Source organism: Sinocyclocheilus anshuiensis, unplaced genomic scaffold (genome assembly GCF_001515605.1).
Source record: "Sinocyclocheilus anshuiensis isolate Anshui unplaced genomic scaffold, SAMN03320099.WGS_v1.1 scaffold13, whole genome shotgun sequence".
NCBI classification, from domain to species: Eukaryota; Metazoa; Chordata; class Actinopteri; order Cypriniformes; family Cyprinidae; genus Sinocyclocheilus; species Sinocyclocheilus anshuiensis.
The window spans coordinates 1,563,113-1,581,624 of record NW_015538026.1 but is presented as its reverse complement, the minus strand read 5'-3'; the positions used below and the strand labels follow the sequence as shown (position 1 = coordinate 1,581,624).

The 18,512-nt window shown below is 36.5% G+C and overlaps 1 protein-coding gene across 2 annotated transcripts in view; it reads right to left on the bottom strand.

Moving 5' to 3' along the window:
• Positions 1 to 18,512, bottom strand: part of LOC107679402 (cadherin EGF LAG seven-pass G-type receptor 3-like) — a 47,269-nt gene that overhangs the window by 9,787 nt on the left and 18,970 nt on the right. For both annotated transcript variants that reach the window (XM_016474936.1, XM_016474947.1), the window contains exons 4-25: positions 16,175 to 16,397; positions 14,889 to 15,004; positions 14,650 to 14,738; positions 14,296 to 14,453; positions 14,006 to 14,169; positions 13,295 to 13,420; positions 12,969 to 13,138; positions 11,825 to 12,010; positions 11,494 to 11,604; positions 10,806 to 10,974; positions 8,476 to 8,617; positions 7,528 to 7,648; positions 5,835 to 6,018; positions 5,650 to 5,751; positions 5,474 to 5,568; positions 4,462 to 4,671; positions 4,174 to 4,357; positions 3,488 to 3,637; positions 3,230 to 3,410; positions 2,932 to 3,099; positions 1,128 to 1,254; positions 707 to 913 (exon numbers count right to left, since the gene is read on the bottom strand). In XM_016474936.1, coding sequence (XP_016330422.1) covers positions 707 to 913; positions 1,128 to 1,254; positions 2,932 to 3,099; positions 3,230 to 3,410; positions 3,488 to 3,637; positions 4,174 to 4,357; positions 4,462 to 4,671; positions 5,474 to 5,568; positions 5,650 to 5,751; positions 5,835 to 6,018; positions 7,528 to 7,648; positions 8,476 to 8,617; positions 10,806 to 10,974; positions 11,494 to 11,604; positions 11,825 to 12,010; positions 12,969 to 13,138; positions 13,295 to 13,420; positions 14,006 to 14,169; positions 14,296 to 14,453; positions 14,650 to 14,738; positions 14,889 to 15,004; positions 16,175 to 16,397 — 3,383 coding nt within the window. The remainder of the gene's footprint in view (positions 1 to 706; positions 914 to 1,127; positions 1,255 to 2,931; positions 3,100 to 3,229; positions 3,411 to 3,487; positions 3,638 to 4,173; positions 4,358 to 4,461; positions 4,672 to 5,473; positions 5,569 to 5,649; positions 5,752 to 5,834; positions 6,019 to 7,527; positions 7,649 to 8,475; positions 8,618 to 10,805; positions 10,975 to 11,493; positions 11,605 to 11,824; positions 12,011 to 12,968; positions 13,139 to 13,294; positions 13,421 to 14,005; positions 14,170 to 14,295; positions 14,454 to 14,649; positions 14,739 to 14,888; positions 15,005 to 16,174; positions 16,398 to 18,512) is intronic.

Below are 18,512 nucleotides of genomic sequence, written 5' to 3'. Positions count from 1 at the left end.
TATATGTTTACTTCTTGCATTGAATATTATTATAACATTATTATATTTAATATTATTATATATTTAAATAGACAATTTATTATATATTTTATATATTTAATTGTTACAAATTTGTGACTTTTGATTTATATTGTTTAAATCAACATTGTATTTCATCAACATAATATTATACAATGTAAAATAACTGTTTCTATTTTAATATGATTTAAAATGTAATGTATACCTGTGATGGCATAGCTGAATATTCAGCAGCCATTACTCCTGTCTTCAGTGTCACATGATCCTTTGGAAATCATTCTATTATGCTGATTATGATCAGTGTTGATTATTAACAGTTGTGCTGCTTAATATTTTTTTGGAAGCCATGATACATTTTCTTTCAGGATTCTTAATAAATAGAAAGTTAAAAAGAATCGCATTTATTTGAAATAGAAATGATATATTATATATCTTTATAATGAAAATTATAAATGTCTTTTCATGCTATTTATGATCAATTTAAAGCAGATTTATGTATGTATGTATTATATTTTGGATTCCAATCTACAAATAACAATGTACATTATTAAGCCCAAAGGAGACTACACAGATTATGTTTGTTTGTTTGTTGAAATGTTTTTGTCTTCATGCCCACCCAAACTTTCTTTGTCTATCTCACTAACCCACATTTAGATTCAGACACACACAGACATCTCTCTTCTCTGACCTGCTGTTCCGTCTGGTTGATGCCCAGCAGGTATGTGAGGTGAGAGAGTAGAGTAGCGGCAGCCATGTTGGAATGAATGCTGCGTTTGTTTGATTTCAGTCCCCTCAGGCACGATAAAACCACCACTGTTAGCAACAACGCCGCCATGGAAACTGAGAGCGAGGAGTACGTTACTATGGCGAGGGTCTCCAGGTCACCCTCTAACTGCTGCTTAGCAATCAGAGAGAGAGAGAGAGAGAAGGGAAAAGATATCAGCAACAGTGCTTGTGCTGAAGGAGATGTCACTATGGAACATCCTGTTGCTATGTAGTATTATGTTTTTGAAAAACCTAATAAATGTGAAGATTTTTGTAAAGAATAGCTTTTCAAATTATGTGGCCTTAATCATTCTTTGTTCTGTCTGTGTGTGTGTGCACATTACCTCTCTCTGTGAGCTGTCCATAAGGACTCCAAAGGTTCCCAGTCTGTGGCACTGACAGCGAACATGTGACGTGTTCCTATACACCACACTACAGTCCCTCACAGTCCAGCAGCCTCCTGCTGATACACTGAACACACACATTCAGAGCATTTACCAGTTAATCCTTACAATAAGTTCACCATTCAAAATCTGTAAAAAAAAAATGTATGTTTTTGAAAGAAATCAAATATGCTCACCAAAGCTACATTTATTTTATCAAAAATACAATGTAACAGTAATATTGTGAAATATTTTTACAATTTAAAATAATTGTTTTCTAATTTAATATAATTTATTCCTGTGACTACAAAGCTGAATTTTTCCTACATTTTTTTATTATTATAAATGTTAAAAACAGTTTTTGCTGTTTAATATTTTGTGGAAACCATGATAGATTATCATTAATGTATCACGGTAAGGGAGAAAAAAAATAAATAAATCAAAAGCGACAGTAGAGATTTCCATTTCAAATAAATGCTTTTTAAAATTCTTTCTATACATCAAAGAATAACTGAAAAAGGTATCACAGTTTCCATGAAAATATTAAGCAGTTTTATTAACTGTTTTAAACATTTTAAATAATAAGAACCATTATTAATAATTGACCACCAAATCAGCGCATTATAATGAAGTATTAAAGTCTTTGTAAAAGGCAATTCAGAGAATTGTTTCTAAACACATTATAAATGTTAGAAATGTATTGCTGAAAACACGTTACAAAGACTGTGATCTATATAGTACTGAATTGTGGAGTTAGACCGTTAAACAGTTTTTCCACCATTTTTGTGTTCAGGATTTTTTTGGACGGGCCTGAAATCATGTCTCGATTACGCACTGGAGCCACTGAGCATGGCCCCTCCCTTAACACTATAATAACTAGAGTGAAATAATAGCGATAAATAGTGACGTGTAGCCAAATATGGTGTTCCATACTCTGAATATGTGCTCTGCATTTAACCCATCCAACTGCGCACACACACAGCAGTGAGCAGTGAAACACACACACACTCACTGTGAACACACACCTGGAGCAGTGGGTAGCCATTTTTGCTGCAGCACCCGAAGAGCAGTTGGGGGTTCGGTGCCTTGCTCAAGGGTCTCACCATCATTCACTCCCCCCACCGACAATCCCAGCCGGCTTGAGACTCACAACCTTTGGGTTACAAGTCTAAATCTCTAACCATTAGGCCATGACTGCCCCACAAGCATCAGTAGTTCGCCCGCTCAATCACGTGTTACTGTCATTACCTTTAGTTACTACAGCCTACAGTTTGCTAGCTAGCTATGCTTTCGTCACGTAAATGCATATTATCTGGTTGCGATAATTTACAAAACAGCTCAGTCTCCTTATTAAAATGTTCTAAAAACGATGATCTTGTGATGATTAATTTTGTGAAGAGCCACCTTGATGGAGAGCTGAGGATCACCGCCTCTGCAGTGAACATTTTACACTGGATACTTTTACAAACTTTCATTGAGAGGCGGCAGCTTTCCCACAAGTGAGCTGCTTATTTTTTCAAGATTTTGATTTAGTTTGTGTTTTTTTTTATCATTCAAATTTGGTTGGGTAGTTAATAACACATTTTTCTGTGGTGTGACAAATTCAGAACACATATTTAATATTGCTTTACACAGACTTTAATTATTCCAAACGTTTGACCAGCAGTGTAATGTAATGGTTTGGTCAACCGATGGTGCTTTAAAAGTGGTTTTGTTTGTCCTCGAGACATGAAATTGAGTAAATAAAGACAGCGCACAGACTTACGGGCTGCTGTGATTCCACTGCACACACAGCGGTTTGCTGCGGTTGCTGGTCTCCAGAAGACGAAACTCCAGCAGGACCGGAGTGTCCAGAAAACCCTCCACGAATGTCTGGTTATTATACACAGAAACACTCACAACAGGCGAGTTCAACACAGGGTGCCTCGGCAACCTGCAGAGATGCGCACACATTGTTAGAAAGACAATCACACTCACATATGAGTGTGTATGTGACAATATGCACATTGTCAGACTCTCAAGTGATCCGTGTGTTGTTTATCTTTAGTTAAACACTTTCTAACCTGACACCACGGCGGTCTGTGTGGTATTTCGGGGGAAGTGCGGCCCCTAGGCTTCGATAAATGAGGAGGATGACAATGGAGACTGGTGCCTCTTGCAGTGACAAAGAACGCCGTGCTGTTGTTGCTTCTAATGTCTGATTGGCCAACAGGTTCCCAGGGCCAGCAGGAGATGGAGCTGAAACTAAACACACAGATTTATTGCTCAATGCTTTTAAGCCTGGTAAGTGGGCTTAAAGAATGTGTATATGTGAGACTTACAGAAGTTGCGCTGTGGCACTAGTGCAGTAGGGGGCAGCACAACATGTGTGTGAGCATCCCAAAGTGCTTGACCTCGGAACAGAGTACTGTGATACCGTGGAAACCGTCGTCGCACGTGTGTGTGGTTGTCAACGCGATCCAGAGTCAAGACTGCAAAATACAAACACACACACTGCATGAACTACAGGATTCTTTTAATAGATCAGTTTTTCTGCCGTAGGTGCACACTGCAGGTGTTAGTCTCACATTGATCTTTCTCAACTTCACCTCACACTGCACATGACAGATTATTTCCAATATTTACTTTTTCTCCAGAGTGGAAGTGCTATGCTTGTCGCATACAAAACTAATATTTACTGGACTGAAGCAACTTAATAAGCCACACATTATTTTATAAAAAAACAAAATATTAATTATAAATATGAGTAATATATTATAAGTAATATAATTATTATTAAGTATTATGCCCATCACAGTTAAAAAAAAGTGGTATTTGGTGCACAAGTAACACTTCATATTATGATCTGTACTTTCTTTGATGAACAAAGTTCAAAAGAACAGCATTTATTTGAAAGATAATTTTTTTATAATAATAATAATAATAATGTAAAAATCAATTAAATGAGTCCTTGTTGAATAAAAGTAATTACTTCTTTTGTATGTGTTTGTTGTGTATTGATGCTGACCGATGTTTGGGGCGACAAGTGCCACAGGATTGAGGTAGGTCTGTTTCATGTTCTGGGCGAGTATGCGGGTGTATTGCTCAAACAGATCGGCCAATCCCACCGCTCCAGTCTGACCTGAACTTTGACCCCTCCACAACGCAGCACTGCCCGGACTCAACAAAACACTACAGGCTCGCAACACATTCTGCAGATAGAGACAGAACAAAGTAAGACGTTAATCAACTAGTCTCAATAAAACTGGAATGTCAAATCTCCAGCTATTCATCGGTTCCCTAAGGTAATGCACACCTCATTGAAATGTGCATCCTGAGTGGCTGTCAAACCAAAGCCTGACTGGAGGCTCTCAAAGGTCAGGAGGTGAGACAGCAGCCGTTCGGCTATCTGAAGGTCATTTCCATAGAGACGGGTTGTTGCCTCTGTGACATCACGAAGCTGATGGGCCAGTTTTTTCTCAATGATGGTGTTGAGTTCTGTCTCATTTCTCTCTAACGCCTCCAGCTACACACACACACAATGAAAAAATGTTTATGTAATATAGACAAGCAGTTCCAATACTGTGTGCATGACTGTGTGAAAGTTATGGATCTTAGACCTGTTTCACACATCCTGTGTCGACATGAGCTATGCGTATTCAATTCATTTATGACAAATAAGCAGTTTGTAGCTACACTTTTGAGTTTTGGTTCAGTTTTGTGTAGAATAATGATTTTTGAAAGTTATATAAATGTAAGTATTTCATGAGTTATGTGATAATTCTCAAAGGCCATATGCTAAGAATCACTTCATAATGTATGGGCTTTATTAAGATAAATATCAGGGATGTTGGATGATTTTGTATTTTTTACATTGTTTTGGTCAATATTGAATATTAGAAATTGTGCATGCCCATTTCCCCCGGTTTTTTTTTTGTTTAGTTTTTTTATAATTAAATTAGCTTTGCTGTAATAACATGTCATACACAATTAAAATTAATCTTTTAAAATACACTAATAATTTAATAAGACTGTTAAAAGCAATCTTAAATCAAAATGTATATATATTTTTCATACAGCATATTTTAATGTTATAGTATCTAAATTAATGACAAAATGGCTAATTTGAGTAATTATCAAGTAAATTATCAGCCATGAAAATAATTATTGCCAATTATATAGAATTTTAATAATAATTTGACAAATTGAATAATCTTCGATGTAGTAAGCAAGAATTTTTTTCTGCAAAAAATAAAAAATAAATAATATGTATGAAACAGGCCTCATTACAGTAAATAGACAGTAAATGTGCAGGTATAGGTTCTCACGGCTGTGTTTAGCTCCACAAAAGGAGGAGAGGTGCAGTTGTACAGATCAGGGTCCAGCCATCCTCTCTCTCCATCACAGTGCCGAATCGCAGTTCCTTCGAAAACGATGAACTAATGCATTAGATGGACTTCAAAAAAGACACATGAAAGACGCAGATGTGAATATACACACTCACCTACTGATCCTTTGGGACAGGGGACAGCAGCAGGCAGGCTGAACTTTGTTCTGGGCCACCAGATTGCTGATGTTATGGTCTTCGGACAACCATCATAGATTACTAAGAAAAGCGGGTGAAGAAATAATTAACAAATATGGAGAGAACAAAGGATTAATGGTTGGATGGATGGGTACAGTATTTACCTTCACAGCCTGGTTGTGTGACCTCAGCAAATGGATTGTCACACATGTTACACTGTCTGCCAATCACGCCAGGTCGGCACTGGCACTGGCCACTCTCAGGGTCACATGACCTTAAGAAGGAGCCCACTGGGTAGCAGTCACATGGCAGGCAGATGTCACTGCCCCGCCGTCGGTAATGAAACTCCTGACACACACAAAAACATCCATAACTTATGCATTTACAACACAAACTGATAAAAATCACAAAGCATAGTGATTATAACATAATAGCTAAAATAATAAACAAAATTATTATATTTTTCAAAAGTCTGATAATGTCTCTAAAGTCTGTGTGTTCATGTTTTCCTTTGGGATTGGAGTGTAATATACGGACAATGAAAAGCCAGATATACAGCGTGAGAGTGAGCAAAGCTTTATTATAGCACCCCAGAGAGAGGAACACACTTCTCTTATCTTTTAATTACTCCTAAACACACACACACACACACACACGCACACACTAACCAATTAACACCTCCCAGACCAGCTATACTGTATGTACATTTATATGTGAACATGTGGTCATTCACTCCTAAAAATAGTACCAAATCAAAAGAACATGCTTGAATTACATGTTTGTTTTTGACTATAACCATTTAAAGAATAAAATGGAAAGGTATTAACTGTACATACTAGCAAAATGCATGTTTGTGAATACTGTATACAGGAAAACTGCAGAATAACACGCTGCTATTAAGAAGAGTTTGTGCAACTTCATAACCTAAAAAAAAGCCATTTTTATAGCTGTAGTTGTCCAAATGATGATTTCAATTTATAGATTGCCTTGGGTAGGCAATTTAGGTTTGCATCTGTAATGCAACATTTACAATTCCTATTCTCACTCATTTCCCCATTTTATTTGTGTACACTATATACTATATATTACATAGTATATTCTTTGAAAATAAAACAGCAAATAAAGTAAAGCTGGAAATGTGCCTAATAAATGTAAAATGCGTGTTTAAAAAAATGCATTGTAGATTCACCACAGGCTGTTCCTGAGAAACTCGTTTTTTACTCCCCTGAACCTCTGGTCAGGAACATGAAGTTTTCTCTGAGGAGCATAACACTCAGCATGTTTATGAAGCTGCTGGTTGTTGGAACAGCTTTTACTGTGTCTGAGACATACTGAGACAGTATGGCCGTGTTCCTATGGAGTGTATAGAGTAGACTTGTGCTTGCCTTGTCTTATGTTACAGGAACCCTCTAAGAGGGTTTAGGTATCTAAGCTTGCAGACATCTTTTCTTACATTGCCACAGTTCACACCAAACAAGTTCAAATACAGATTTAACATTGAAAATAATAACGAATTTTTCTTGAGCACCAAGTCAGCATATTAGAGTGATTTCTCGTGGATCATGTGACACTGAAGACTGGAGTAATGGCTTTCAAAAAATTCAGCTTTGCCATCACATAAATAAATTACATTTCAAAATATGCAATATAAATATAATATAAAATACTTTGATCAAATAAATGCAGCCTTGGTGAGCATAAGAGATGTTTTTCAAAAACATTTAAAAAATCTTCCCAATCCTATACTTTCAAACGGTAATATATATATCTAACATGAATCTGAGATTTTTTTTTTATTATTATTATTTTTTGGATGACCTATTCATTTAACATACAGTATAAACAGTGTGCATGTACCTTGCAGTGGCAGTGTCCAGTGGTCTTATTGCAGTCCGTGTCAAAGCCTTTACTGGCTTCACAGTGGCAGGGTCCACATGTTGGGCTGCCCCACCAACCCCGAGGACACTGCTGCTCGACCCTTCAAACACACACACACACACACAGATTTGATTTGATCATATACTTATGTATCTAGGGCAGATCTGACATGGAGAGCGAGACAGTGCGACATAGAGAGAGATGGAGCCAACAGATAAAAGGGAGCAGATGAGATTGCCGATGTTGTAAAGGATTTGGCTGAGCGTGTGTGTGTTTGAGGTAGGGGTTGAATTAGGGTCACATGAGTCACAGTCTGTCGGTAAACTTAAGTCTACTTTCATCCGTTCAAAGCTAGCAAACCTTAAGCACACACGCACACATGCAGCTAAGCAGAACAAATGCATTATTAACATGAACAAAAACTTATTCGCCATACACATCCAGCCTTTCGGATAAGCTTGAACACTGGATTAGTGTGACAGAAAACTCTCACACATGCACACAAATTCAGTCGTAAATCTGAATGCATCAATAAAGTCTTTGTCCATTTCTCACTGATTATCATACTGGTACATTTGCTTGTCAATTTATTAGAGATTATAGTCAGAATAAAAGTAACTGGGCAACAGGACAAATGAGGTATGCAGTGGAAATCCTTTTTTTCTGTATTATTGTCTTGTTTCCCAGCAAAAACATAAAAATTATGTTTTCTTGAAAAACTAAATTGTGGAAAATAAAAAGACTTTTTTCCAGAGAATATAACTATTTTTCTTCTTTCAAGTATGTTAAGATATTGCTACTAAGCAGGACAAAAACAATATTTAAGAAAACATTTTTTTCAGTGCATGTAATGATTCAGTAGGGATGTGTGTGTGTGCATTTGTGCTCATGTAATTGTGCATACAAGTGGTGTGTATGAATGTGTACCTGTGTTGACAGTACTGTCCATAGTGATTGTCCTCACAGTCACAGATATATCCATGTGAGGAGCTGGGCTTCCTGTGACACTTTGCTTGATTTTCACATGGGTTCAGCTGACATGCAGCCATACAGCTTTTACCGTAGAATCCTGTATATGAAAAATGTAAACTGTTACAACACAATACTTTTTTTCAATGTTAAAGTACTTTCTCAGCCATTCTTAGGCTTATTTTACTGAAAAGTATAAACACTGTGACTGCTATCACAGAGTTGGCTCAACCAATGATATAAGTTTGGGGCGGGGCTATCTGTTTGACCGACCAATGACAGATAGAGGGAGTGTTCAGAGAGCAGTCTGTATACCAGAAAGAGTTCAAAAATGTCATTATATCTTGAAAAATCGAGTTTTCTGTGATCTTTTGAGATTCAGAGTTAAAAAAAAGATAAAAATAAATAAAACTTTATGACCGATCACATCAATTCAACCTTGACAGTCTGAGTGACACGTTTCAGTGTGAACTGTTTTGTGAACCTACAACAAATTAATGCATGATGAGGCAGTGTCAAATATACTGGATGTGACAGCAAATCTTTAGTCTGTTACTCATTTCAGGTGGCTTAAAGGAACAGAAGCAAAAAACCTGCCTGTTTAAAGAGTCAAAAGGCAAAATAAAACATGACTAACATTATAGATGGATCTCAGGGGGAAAAATAATGCAATAAAATTGTATGATAAAAAGAAATTCATCCTCAAAAATAAAATAAAAGATACACATGCCCCAATTAAACCTACAACAACAAAATATACTTGAGGGGAAAAACATCACACACCTCACATGCATATTGAATTTAAGGAACTGAAAGTATGTCACTCTCTATTCAAACCAACCAACAAAACAGCATAGCCTTGATCTCTCCTTTACTAGAGTCATATAGAAAAGCCTCCATCTGCATGACGACTGATCAAAAGACACAATACCCCCTTTTCTCTCTCTCGCTCTCTTTCAGCAGGGAGATGTTTGAACTACTGTGCAAAAGTGTGTGCAAACCCTATTAAGATGAATGAAAAAAGCTCACTAATCAGAAATAGAATGCAGGAATACAATCATATGTTCTTCTGATGAAGCCTTCCACTGCTTTGAATCCTTCAGAAGTCACTACAAGATTACCATAAAGTCCTCAGAAAAGAACAACTTTATTCAACAACACACATTCAACTAGCAGGCTGCAGTACTGAGACTTATTAAAACTGTTAAATTATGTATGGGAATCTAACAAACAACAGAGCAAGAAGGAGAGAGATATTTCTGTTCTTAAATTTAGGCACTCTTAACATTCTGTGTGTGAGGGAGACAGAGAGAGAGAGAGAGAGAGAGAGAGAGAGAGAGAGAGAGAGAGAGAGAGAGAGAGAGAGAGAGAGAGAGAGAGAGAGAGAGAGAGAGAGAGAGAGAGAGAGAGAGAGAGAGAGAGAGAGAGAGAGAGAGAGAGAGAGAGAGAGAGAGAGAGAGAGAGAGAGAGAGAGAGAGAGAGAGAGAGAGAGAGAGAGAGAGAGAGAGAGATGTTGTACGTGTGGGTTTACTCTACCAGGAGGAGGTCTGAGAAATTAATTCAGAGTTTATGAGGGGAGTCTTTGATTTCTCTTTCTGCACAGCACTATTAATAACACTGGGCTGATGCAACTCTAACGGCATGATAGTGAAGTGAACGAGTCTGTATCTTCATTTAGATGTGATGGGAGCTCTTACCAACACAAGCACTTGTAAATGTATATCATCATGTACTCTGTTTGGGTGAACTATCAAACTGTTAACAGAAACCACCGACATGCTCTATGTATTATTAATACACATATATACTGTACAGACGTCTGACACCACACTGAAAACTGAAAAAAAAAAAAAATACATTTGGGATTCAATAACCAATTTAGAAATAAGTAAAATTTTAGTATACTGAATGTTTTAAAACAAAAAGAAAGAAGAAAGTACAATTTTGTGCTTCTAAGTTTAATCGAATAAGTAAATTTGTGATTGATCATGTGAACTCCTTTGTGCAGACAGCAAGTTGTTCTTCTTCCACTGAAGCGCAAGCTGCTCTTTGGATCTTTCTCAAATCATGCTGGAGAACATGATCACCAATATTTCACAAACTTGTAAAGTTCATGCAGCTCGAGTGCTGCACCTTTTCATTAAAATATATAAATTGTAATGAAAAATGGCATTAAGTTAGAAGATAGATCTTCACTAGTGGTCTTAAACATTTGGACCCTATTGTATGTAAATTAAACATTTTAATTCTGTAGATTTTGTATCCAGTGATCATAATCCACATCTTACCTGGTTCACAAACACAGGTGTGTCGATCCCATTCATCGGTGCATTGGCTATGGGCGGGACAAGGGGAGGAGTTACACAGGTTGCCAACATTACAGCCAGTCTCCACCTTGATTGTTCTGGAAGGGCGGGGCAATGCAGGAGAATCAGGACGCACCCCCAGACGCACCCCCTGAGGACACATACCGGAACATACAGCACACATATATAAGTATGCATCCCAATCAATGACACATCATTGAAAAAAAAAAAACACTTTTTGATCAAATATATTTGATCAAAACCCTTGCTGAGTATCATAGACATCTTTAAAAAACACAAATAAAATGAATTATAATACAATTAAAATTATAATATTATTAATAAAATTAATAATAATAAAATTAATGTCCTTTTTTCTAATAAATTAAATGGAAATTATAATAAACACTATAAATGGGAATTTACTTGATAAATGCTTTGCTGACTGTACATTTGAAGGAACTTTAATATTATGTTTGTTAAGTTTTCATTAATTATTCAACTAATTGTCTGCTTGTTAAAATCTAATGATACCATTAGGAATTCATAACTACCAATAATTCATACATTAAAGAAGGCTGCAGAAGCAGAAGTGTGGTGAGCACAGTTGAGATCAACACAGGTTATTATAAAAAGAGAATACAAAAATGACTGAAAGTTACAGACGCACCTGAATGCAGCCACGTATCCCATTTTGCACCTCTCCTGACCCTAAAACTCCACCCACATGCAGGTGCTTCACCTTTACACCATTAATCTCATTCCCAACAATGACTGTTCCCTGTGACAGAGAGAGATTTGAAGAGAGGCAGAGAAAGAGATGGAGAGAAAGTGAGGTTATATTAGTCCATATTGTTTAATCACTAGACCAGCGACCTGTGTCTGATTTGTAGTTTAATCCAGATTAGGATCCGATATTCCAGATTATGGATTACAACATGGGATTATAACAGTCAGTCAGCAACATAATAGGGGTTAGATGTGTGAGTGTATGTGTGTACCTGATACAGTCCAAAGTCCAGTCGGACTGTAGCAATATATCGAGTCTCTCTGCCACTCCTGACATCACGGAGCTCGAGCTGTAGGTCATGCCAGCGTCCATCACACACCTGAACCTGATCCAGTCTCAACCTGACCGGCCGAGTTGAACCCCGTGCCACAGAAAACATCAACTGACCCGAAACCACCTGGAATCAGACACATACAAATCAGGGTTTTTAATAATTAACCATTACTCAATTTCATTTATTGTTTGCATAGGATATGAGAGCTATACTTGATCATCTAATCATCTGGAGCCTTTGGAGCTCGGTGCATAATTGTATACTTCAAAGTGCTATAGGAAGTCAAGCTAGCTTTATTTAATTAACACTGTGCTTCTAGTGAAAATGTTTGTTTCCGACTCCAAAACAGATCATGTTTTCCTTTCATCAGGCTCTTAATGATTTCAGACATTTCTTGGAATATCTGAAGGCAAACAAGCCCAGGTTTTTCCTTAATGCCAGAGAGCATTAGAATAGTATAGCTTTTAGACAGGAGGAATAACTTGGTTCATAATTTATGGAGGCTTCAATCCTTTGATTCAACTTGCTTTAATGAAAATTTGTGTCATTGTTTTATTAAATGAAGATGAAATAGTTATAAAAAAAATAGAAATAAATTTAAAAAATAACTGAAACAATTGTAATTAAAAAACAAATTTGTAATAACTTCTTCTTTCCACCAATTAGATTATCTAATTTAAAGAAAAAACAGTTATGACAGTTTTTACAGTAAATCTTGACATTAAATTAAATTAAAATGTAAATAAATTTGAATCAAATTTAAATTATATGTAAAAGTACACTTAAATGTAAACATTATTATCAAATATATATTATAATTATAAAAATAAAAATTATTATTAATTTTGCTTTGGTGGCCAAACATTTCACCTGATTGGCTCCAGAAAACAAACAAATAAATAAATAAATCAGCACAAGAAAGAAAGTCTAATAATTCAAAATGTCAATTTGTCAATTTTTATTAGTAATCAGATAAAACACAGACTACAAATATGACAAGGCTGAACTTTTTCTAGTAGTTTTCTTTTCCTTTCTGTGTGCATTACTGAATGTTACTCAGTGTGTTTGTAAGTATGCATACCTGAAAGATCAAGCTGGTGTATTGTCCAGCTTGAGCCTGCAGGAGAACTCCCTCTTTTGATCTGGTGCGGAACACCAGCCCCATATACCAGGGTGTAGTGATGGTGACTTCATTCTTCAAGTCCCACCACAGCGCACTGTTTCCAAGGAAACGATGAGGGTGGGACATCACTGTGAAAGAATCATTCCAACACCACGATCATCATGGCATTAACATTTAGTAATAGTTCCTGTTTGATACTGGCATTCTGATTTAATATTCACTTAAAGATCAACAGAGAAATATTTGATGTATTTATGGGTTTTGTATTTTTATGTGGGTCTCACCTAAGCTGCAGTCCTTCCCTCCAAATCCAACAGGGCAATCACAGGAGTACGTTTCCCAGCTCTCCCTACATGTGCCGCCATTCTGGCATGGGTTTGATTTACAGAAAGGCAGTTTGGCACTGCAACCTAATACAGACACAGAGCATTACCTCACAACTGCTGCAGCCAATCACAGAAACATCACAATCAGCATAATAACAGCCAATAATAAGGTAAAATAACCACAAATCCTCACAAAATTCTACAATACCATTCAAAACGTTTTTAAAAACAAGTCTCTTATGCTCACCATTTAGTTAATACTGTAAAAATAGTAAAATTGTGAACTCTTTTAGCATTTAAGATTTATATGTTTTAATATGTAATTTATTCCTGTGATGGCAAAGCTTCAGTGACACATGATCCTTCAGAAATCATTCTAATATGCTAATTTGCTGCTGAAACATTTCTTATTAGTATATGTTGAAAGAGTTGTTCTGCTTAATCTTTTTGAGGAAACTGTGATTCTTGGATGAATGGAAAGTTTGAAAGATCATCATTTCATCGTTTAATGTTTTTTTACAATGTTACTTTTGATTAATGATTTTTCGATTAATTTCTATCAAACCAAAAATTCTTACTCCAAACTTTTGAATGGTAGTGTATGTTGACATCATGAGAGTCAATCACAAATACAGGATCATCACACTGTAAACAATCACACACACACACCAGGTAAAGTGCCATTATTAGCGATGAATCCTGCCATGTCCACTGGTCTGTTATCAATATGCAGGTCTTTCATGCAGCCAATAAATTCTCTTGTACTAAACGGGAAATTCTCAGGCAGGTTAGGAACTCCACCCAAAAACAACGGGCCAGTCAGATCCAAAGACCTGTGAGAAAAAAAAACAGAAGGAGAGAATGAGAGAGATGATAAATGTGTTCTCCTGAGAACACACATCCAACACTTTTCAAGTGTACATATATAAATGTGTATATATGAGGGTGTGCGCACTCACTTTTTGCTGCTGGTCTGTCTTCCCTGTGCAGCACAGCTGTAGTTGCCGAGCTGAGCGCCAAACCTCAGAGAAACGGCTGTGTCACAGTCATCTACACTCAAGACAGCGACCTTCTCATCAGACGGACCCTGAACGTCACCGCTCACACTACGCTTTGGCTAGATACAAGCACAAACCAGTCCTCATAAGTACACAAAGCACATGACACATTCTGAATACACAATAACAACTGTTACAAAAAGCTCCTTTAGTATCTAGGAGCTATAATATACAGAGGAAGTATTTAGGGAGTCTATAATATCAGAAGAATAGTTAACAATTTAGGAGGCAAACTTCTTCAGAGGACCTTCTCACCTTGTTGTAGTAGTGGATGTGAACGGTGTGCCAGTTGCCGTCACTCACTCCGCCAGGCAGGTATGGACTCACCTGAGTAGATGACTCACCTGTGCAAGTCACATAAAGATTCACACCACATCAGAATTACCCATTTCATATTATATTATAATCCCATATTAAGATCATAGATGGGTCCAGGATTTATTTAAACTCTCTGAACACACAAATCCCCCACACCCCTCTTTTTTCTTTTTTACCTGTGGAGTATTTAAGAACCATTTGTCCATCCAGTATCTCCAAAGCAAGGAAGTCATGCTTCTCATTAAACCGACCGTTGTAGAAGAGCAAACCATTACTTTCCAATGTGGCAAACCTACAAAACACATTTAATGCTCATCAAAGATCTGGAATGACTCAGTATAGGTCCATTTAGAGTTTTATAATGTGATGTCCGCAAAACTGAGAAGAGTACACTCAGCATAAAATGATCTCTAAAGTAATCCCACTCGATATCTAGACAACATAGGAAGTTTTCATGGCAGTGGTTCAGCAAACAATATCCATTAAAACTTTCAAAGTCAAAAAGTATGCACATTTATAGTAATATTGATGGGTTCTTATATGTTTACTTCACATTTCTGTTATTCATGTAAATCTTTCATTAAATTATGAACTTTCAACATATTTCAGCACTGAAGCACTCTCTTAGGATGCACATAAGATGAAAGTCAGAATAATAATTTTTATTTTTGCTACATAAATTTATAGCTGGCACGTCCTCTCTGGAGAGCAAACAGATTCACTTTAAACATCTTTTAGTTTGGTCAAGACAAAACGCTGACAAAAGGCCTGAGCTGTGAGAGAGATGGCCCTTGTTTATGCTCTACTGAGCAAAGACTTTTAGATTTAAAAGAGTTTTTTATAGGACATGGTCAGTCTCTAAATTGCACACTGTAGCACAATGGTTATCTTCTGGTGCAGAGAGGCAAGACTTTAACCGAGAGAAAGAGAAAGATTTCATATTCTGGCGTGTCTAGGGAGATGAGAGAAGGTTGTGCCCTTTCTGGATGTGTTGATATTTGACCATGTTAATAAATAAAATAGCTATGTTTTAGCCACTCTGGAGATTACAACAAACAACCATTATATTACCTCTGTGCCACAGCAGCCAAACCCTGACCAATTGCATCAAACACATGACCAGAAAATAGCACTCACAAGGGAAAGGAAAAAAACAGAACAGGATGAAAGAAGAGAAAGAGTGCTAAAGAGCTTTTCTTATGAGATAGTATGAAAGCGAGAGAGAGAACATAAGAAACAGATCACGGAGGAGAAAATAAGATTTAGGATATTTACATATATAATATTTAAAAGTGTGAGAAAGAGTGGTAATATTTTATATTATTACTATTTTAAAATCATTTCTCCTATCTAAAAAATATAAATATATAAAAATCATAAATCATACTACTCTAAAAAGTCAAAATTTTGGACTTGACATGACCTAAGACCAGATAACAGGTGTGTCAATGTGTGTACTCACGAGAGAGAGATGGAGAGGTGGAATCGTTGACGGAGCCCCCTGAACATCATGAATGATTTTGGCGGAAAGGATCTGGTGGTGACAGAGCAATATGGCTTCTCATAACCTCCTGCAGGACACTCACACCTGAATCCCCCTCCGGAGAGCTCACGACATGTACCGCCATTACGACAAATGCCTGCCACACACTGGCCACCACGCCGGTCAAACTCACAACGCTCGCCTGAGACAGACAAAGAAAACAGGAAATTTAAAATACACACATGCACATGTTGATATACACTTATTCAATTCAATCTTACTCCTTTATATTGCTCAACTGTGAAAATTGTACTGCACTACAAAAATTAGGTGCTGATCTTTTTAAAGATAATAAAAAAAAGCACTAATAAAATAATAACATTGTTAAAGTTGGCATGAAACTGAAATCTATGGAATCTTCTGATCTTATACTTGAATCATTTAGTTTGCAAGCTCACAGTCAGCTATTATTTTATTTAGACCACAATCAAATGATTTTACAGGTTGAAAAATATAAGTTACTAAATGTGACAACAACAAAAAAAACATCAACAAAAATTTAAATCAAACTGGCAAACATTCTAAAACGCAACCTAATAATTATTCATGCCCTAGCCTAGTGCATGCTGGGAGCAATAAGGAGTGAATTGGACCAAATCACGTAACCATTTTTTCAAAGTTCTATTTTTACTTGATACAAGAATCATTTCACACAGCATTATGTAGAATATTAAGAGCTGAACATTAATGACTGTATTTTTCATCAGTCTGTAAGACACATTGGGATAAAATTCCTAAAATTGTACCATCAATGTATCAGCAGGGGTCTATCTTACGCACACACATACTTCGTTAGTGATGTGTAGAAGCTCTGTAAAAACTTGTAGATGGGAATGTCCCAATGTACTAATAACAGACACACACACACACATTAGCTTCTTGTTTGGGTTTTGAAACATCAGCCGATCCTGCCCTTAGGCTTTATGATGCTGAGCCAAATGTGAGCCAGATTCTGGCACTGTGATGTTTCAGCACTGTATTGGTGAGCCTCTGGCAACAGTTAATTAAAGCATGTTAATGTGCATGCGTGTACAAACCTCTGGCACAGACACACATGTAGACATCTCCGTCTCCCTTTAGTGGGTGTGAAAATACTGCCTTTAAAAGCACTTCAAACTTTTACCCACCACAGAAATACACACACATAAAGCAAAATGCCTTAGGACACACATATGGATAGACACACACCACAGGCAAAAAAATAACATTAATGTTTACAAGATAGTAACTGCTCACTGCAAACCAGCTACACACACACACACACACCAAACCCCTCAAGACACTCAAGAATTTAGAGAAGCTCAGTCCAGCCTTTATCCTACTGGCTACTTAGACTGAGAGTGATTTGCATATTCAACGAGCGGTATTAGCATATTCATCATAGCTTACAAACATATCACCTGCAAAGGGAAAAGGATTTTAGCACACATTCCTCTTGACAGCGGCAAACTGAATATTCAAAAGCCATATAAAATAAGTTGCTGTGCAGAAAATAAAAATACATAAGCAGGTCAAAGGCCTCTGAATACCAACTGAATTGAATTTTTCTAACTAACTAAAATCATAAATTGTTAAACAGGAAGGAATTTCTTCATAGGGAATAACTAATGTCTAAAATAACTAATGATAAATTAATATACTAAAAGATTCTAAATAAGCATTAAATCTGACCAACGTCCCCTTGATCATAAAAACAGATATTACAGCATTACAATTTAACTAAACCCATTAGACTTAGTCAACTAAATCTTATGACAATAAAACTAAACTAAAATAATTCAAATGTCTAAAATATGACTAAAACTAAATGGCATTTAAGTCAGAACTAAATCAAAATTTGCTGTCAAAATGAACACTGTTCAGAATGTATGATTATTCTGCATAATTACATAGTTTCTTGTCAGTAGTGGTGCTGATTGTATAACAGTGTTCTGATATTGCAAGATGTATCATTTGAATTGAATTAAATGGCTTTTAGAATGTTTTATTATTTAACATGTCTCATAATCCCTTTTCAAAGTGTATGCCCCTGGCTCTAGTTAAACCATATGGACTGGACTGTCTGACATGAACACAAGCAATTCTGAGAAAACATTTCACACTGACTGCTCCTGCACACAGAGCCCTTCCTGACACACATTCAGAGGCCTACAGCAATTTCTTTAAACTCCTCAACCAGAACTGCCAGAAACACACACACACAAACAACTTGAGCATAAACATAACATGTTCAAACTCAAAAATACAAACACTCTTT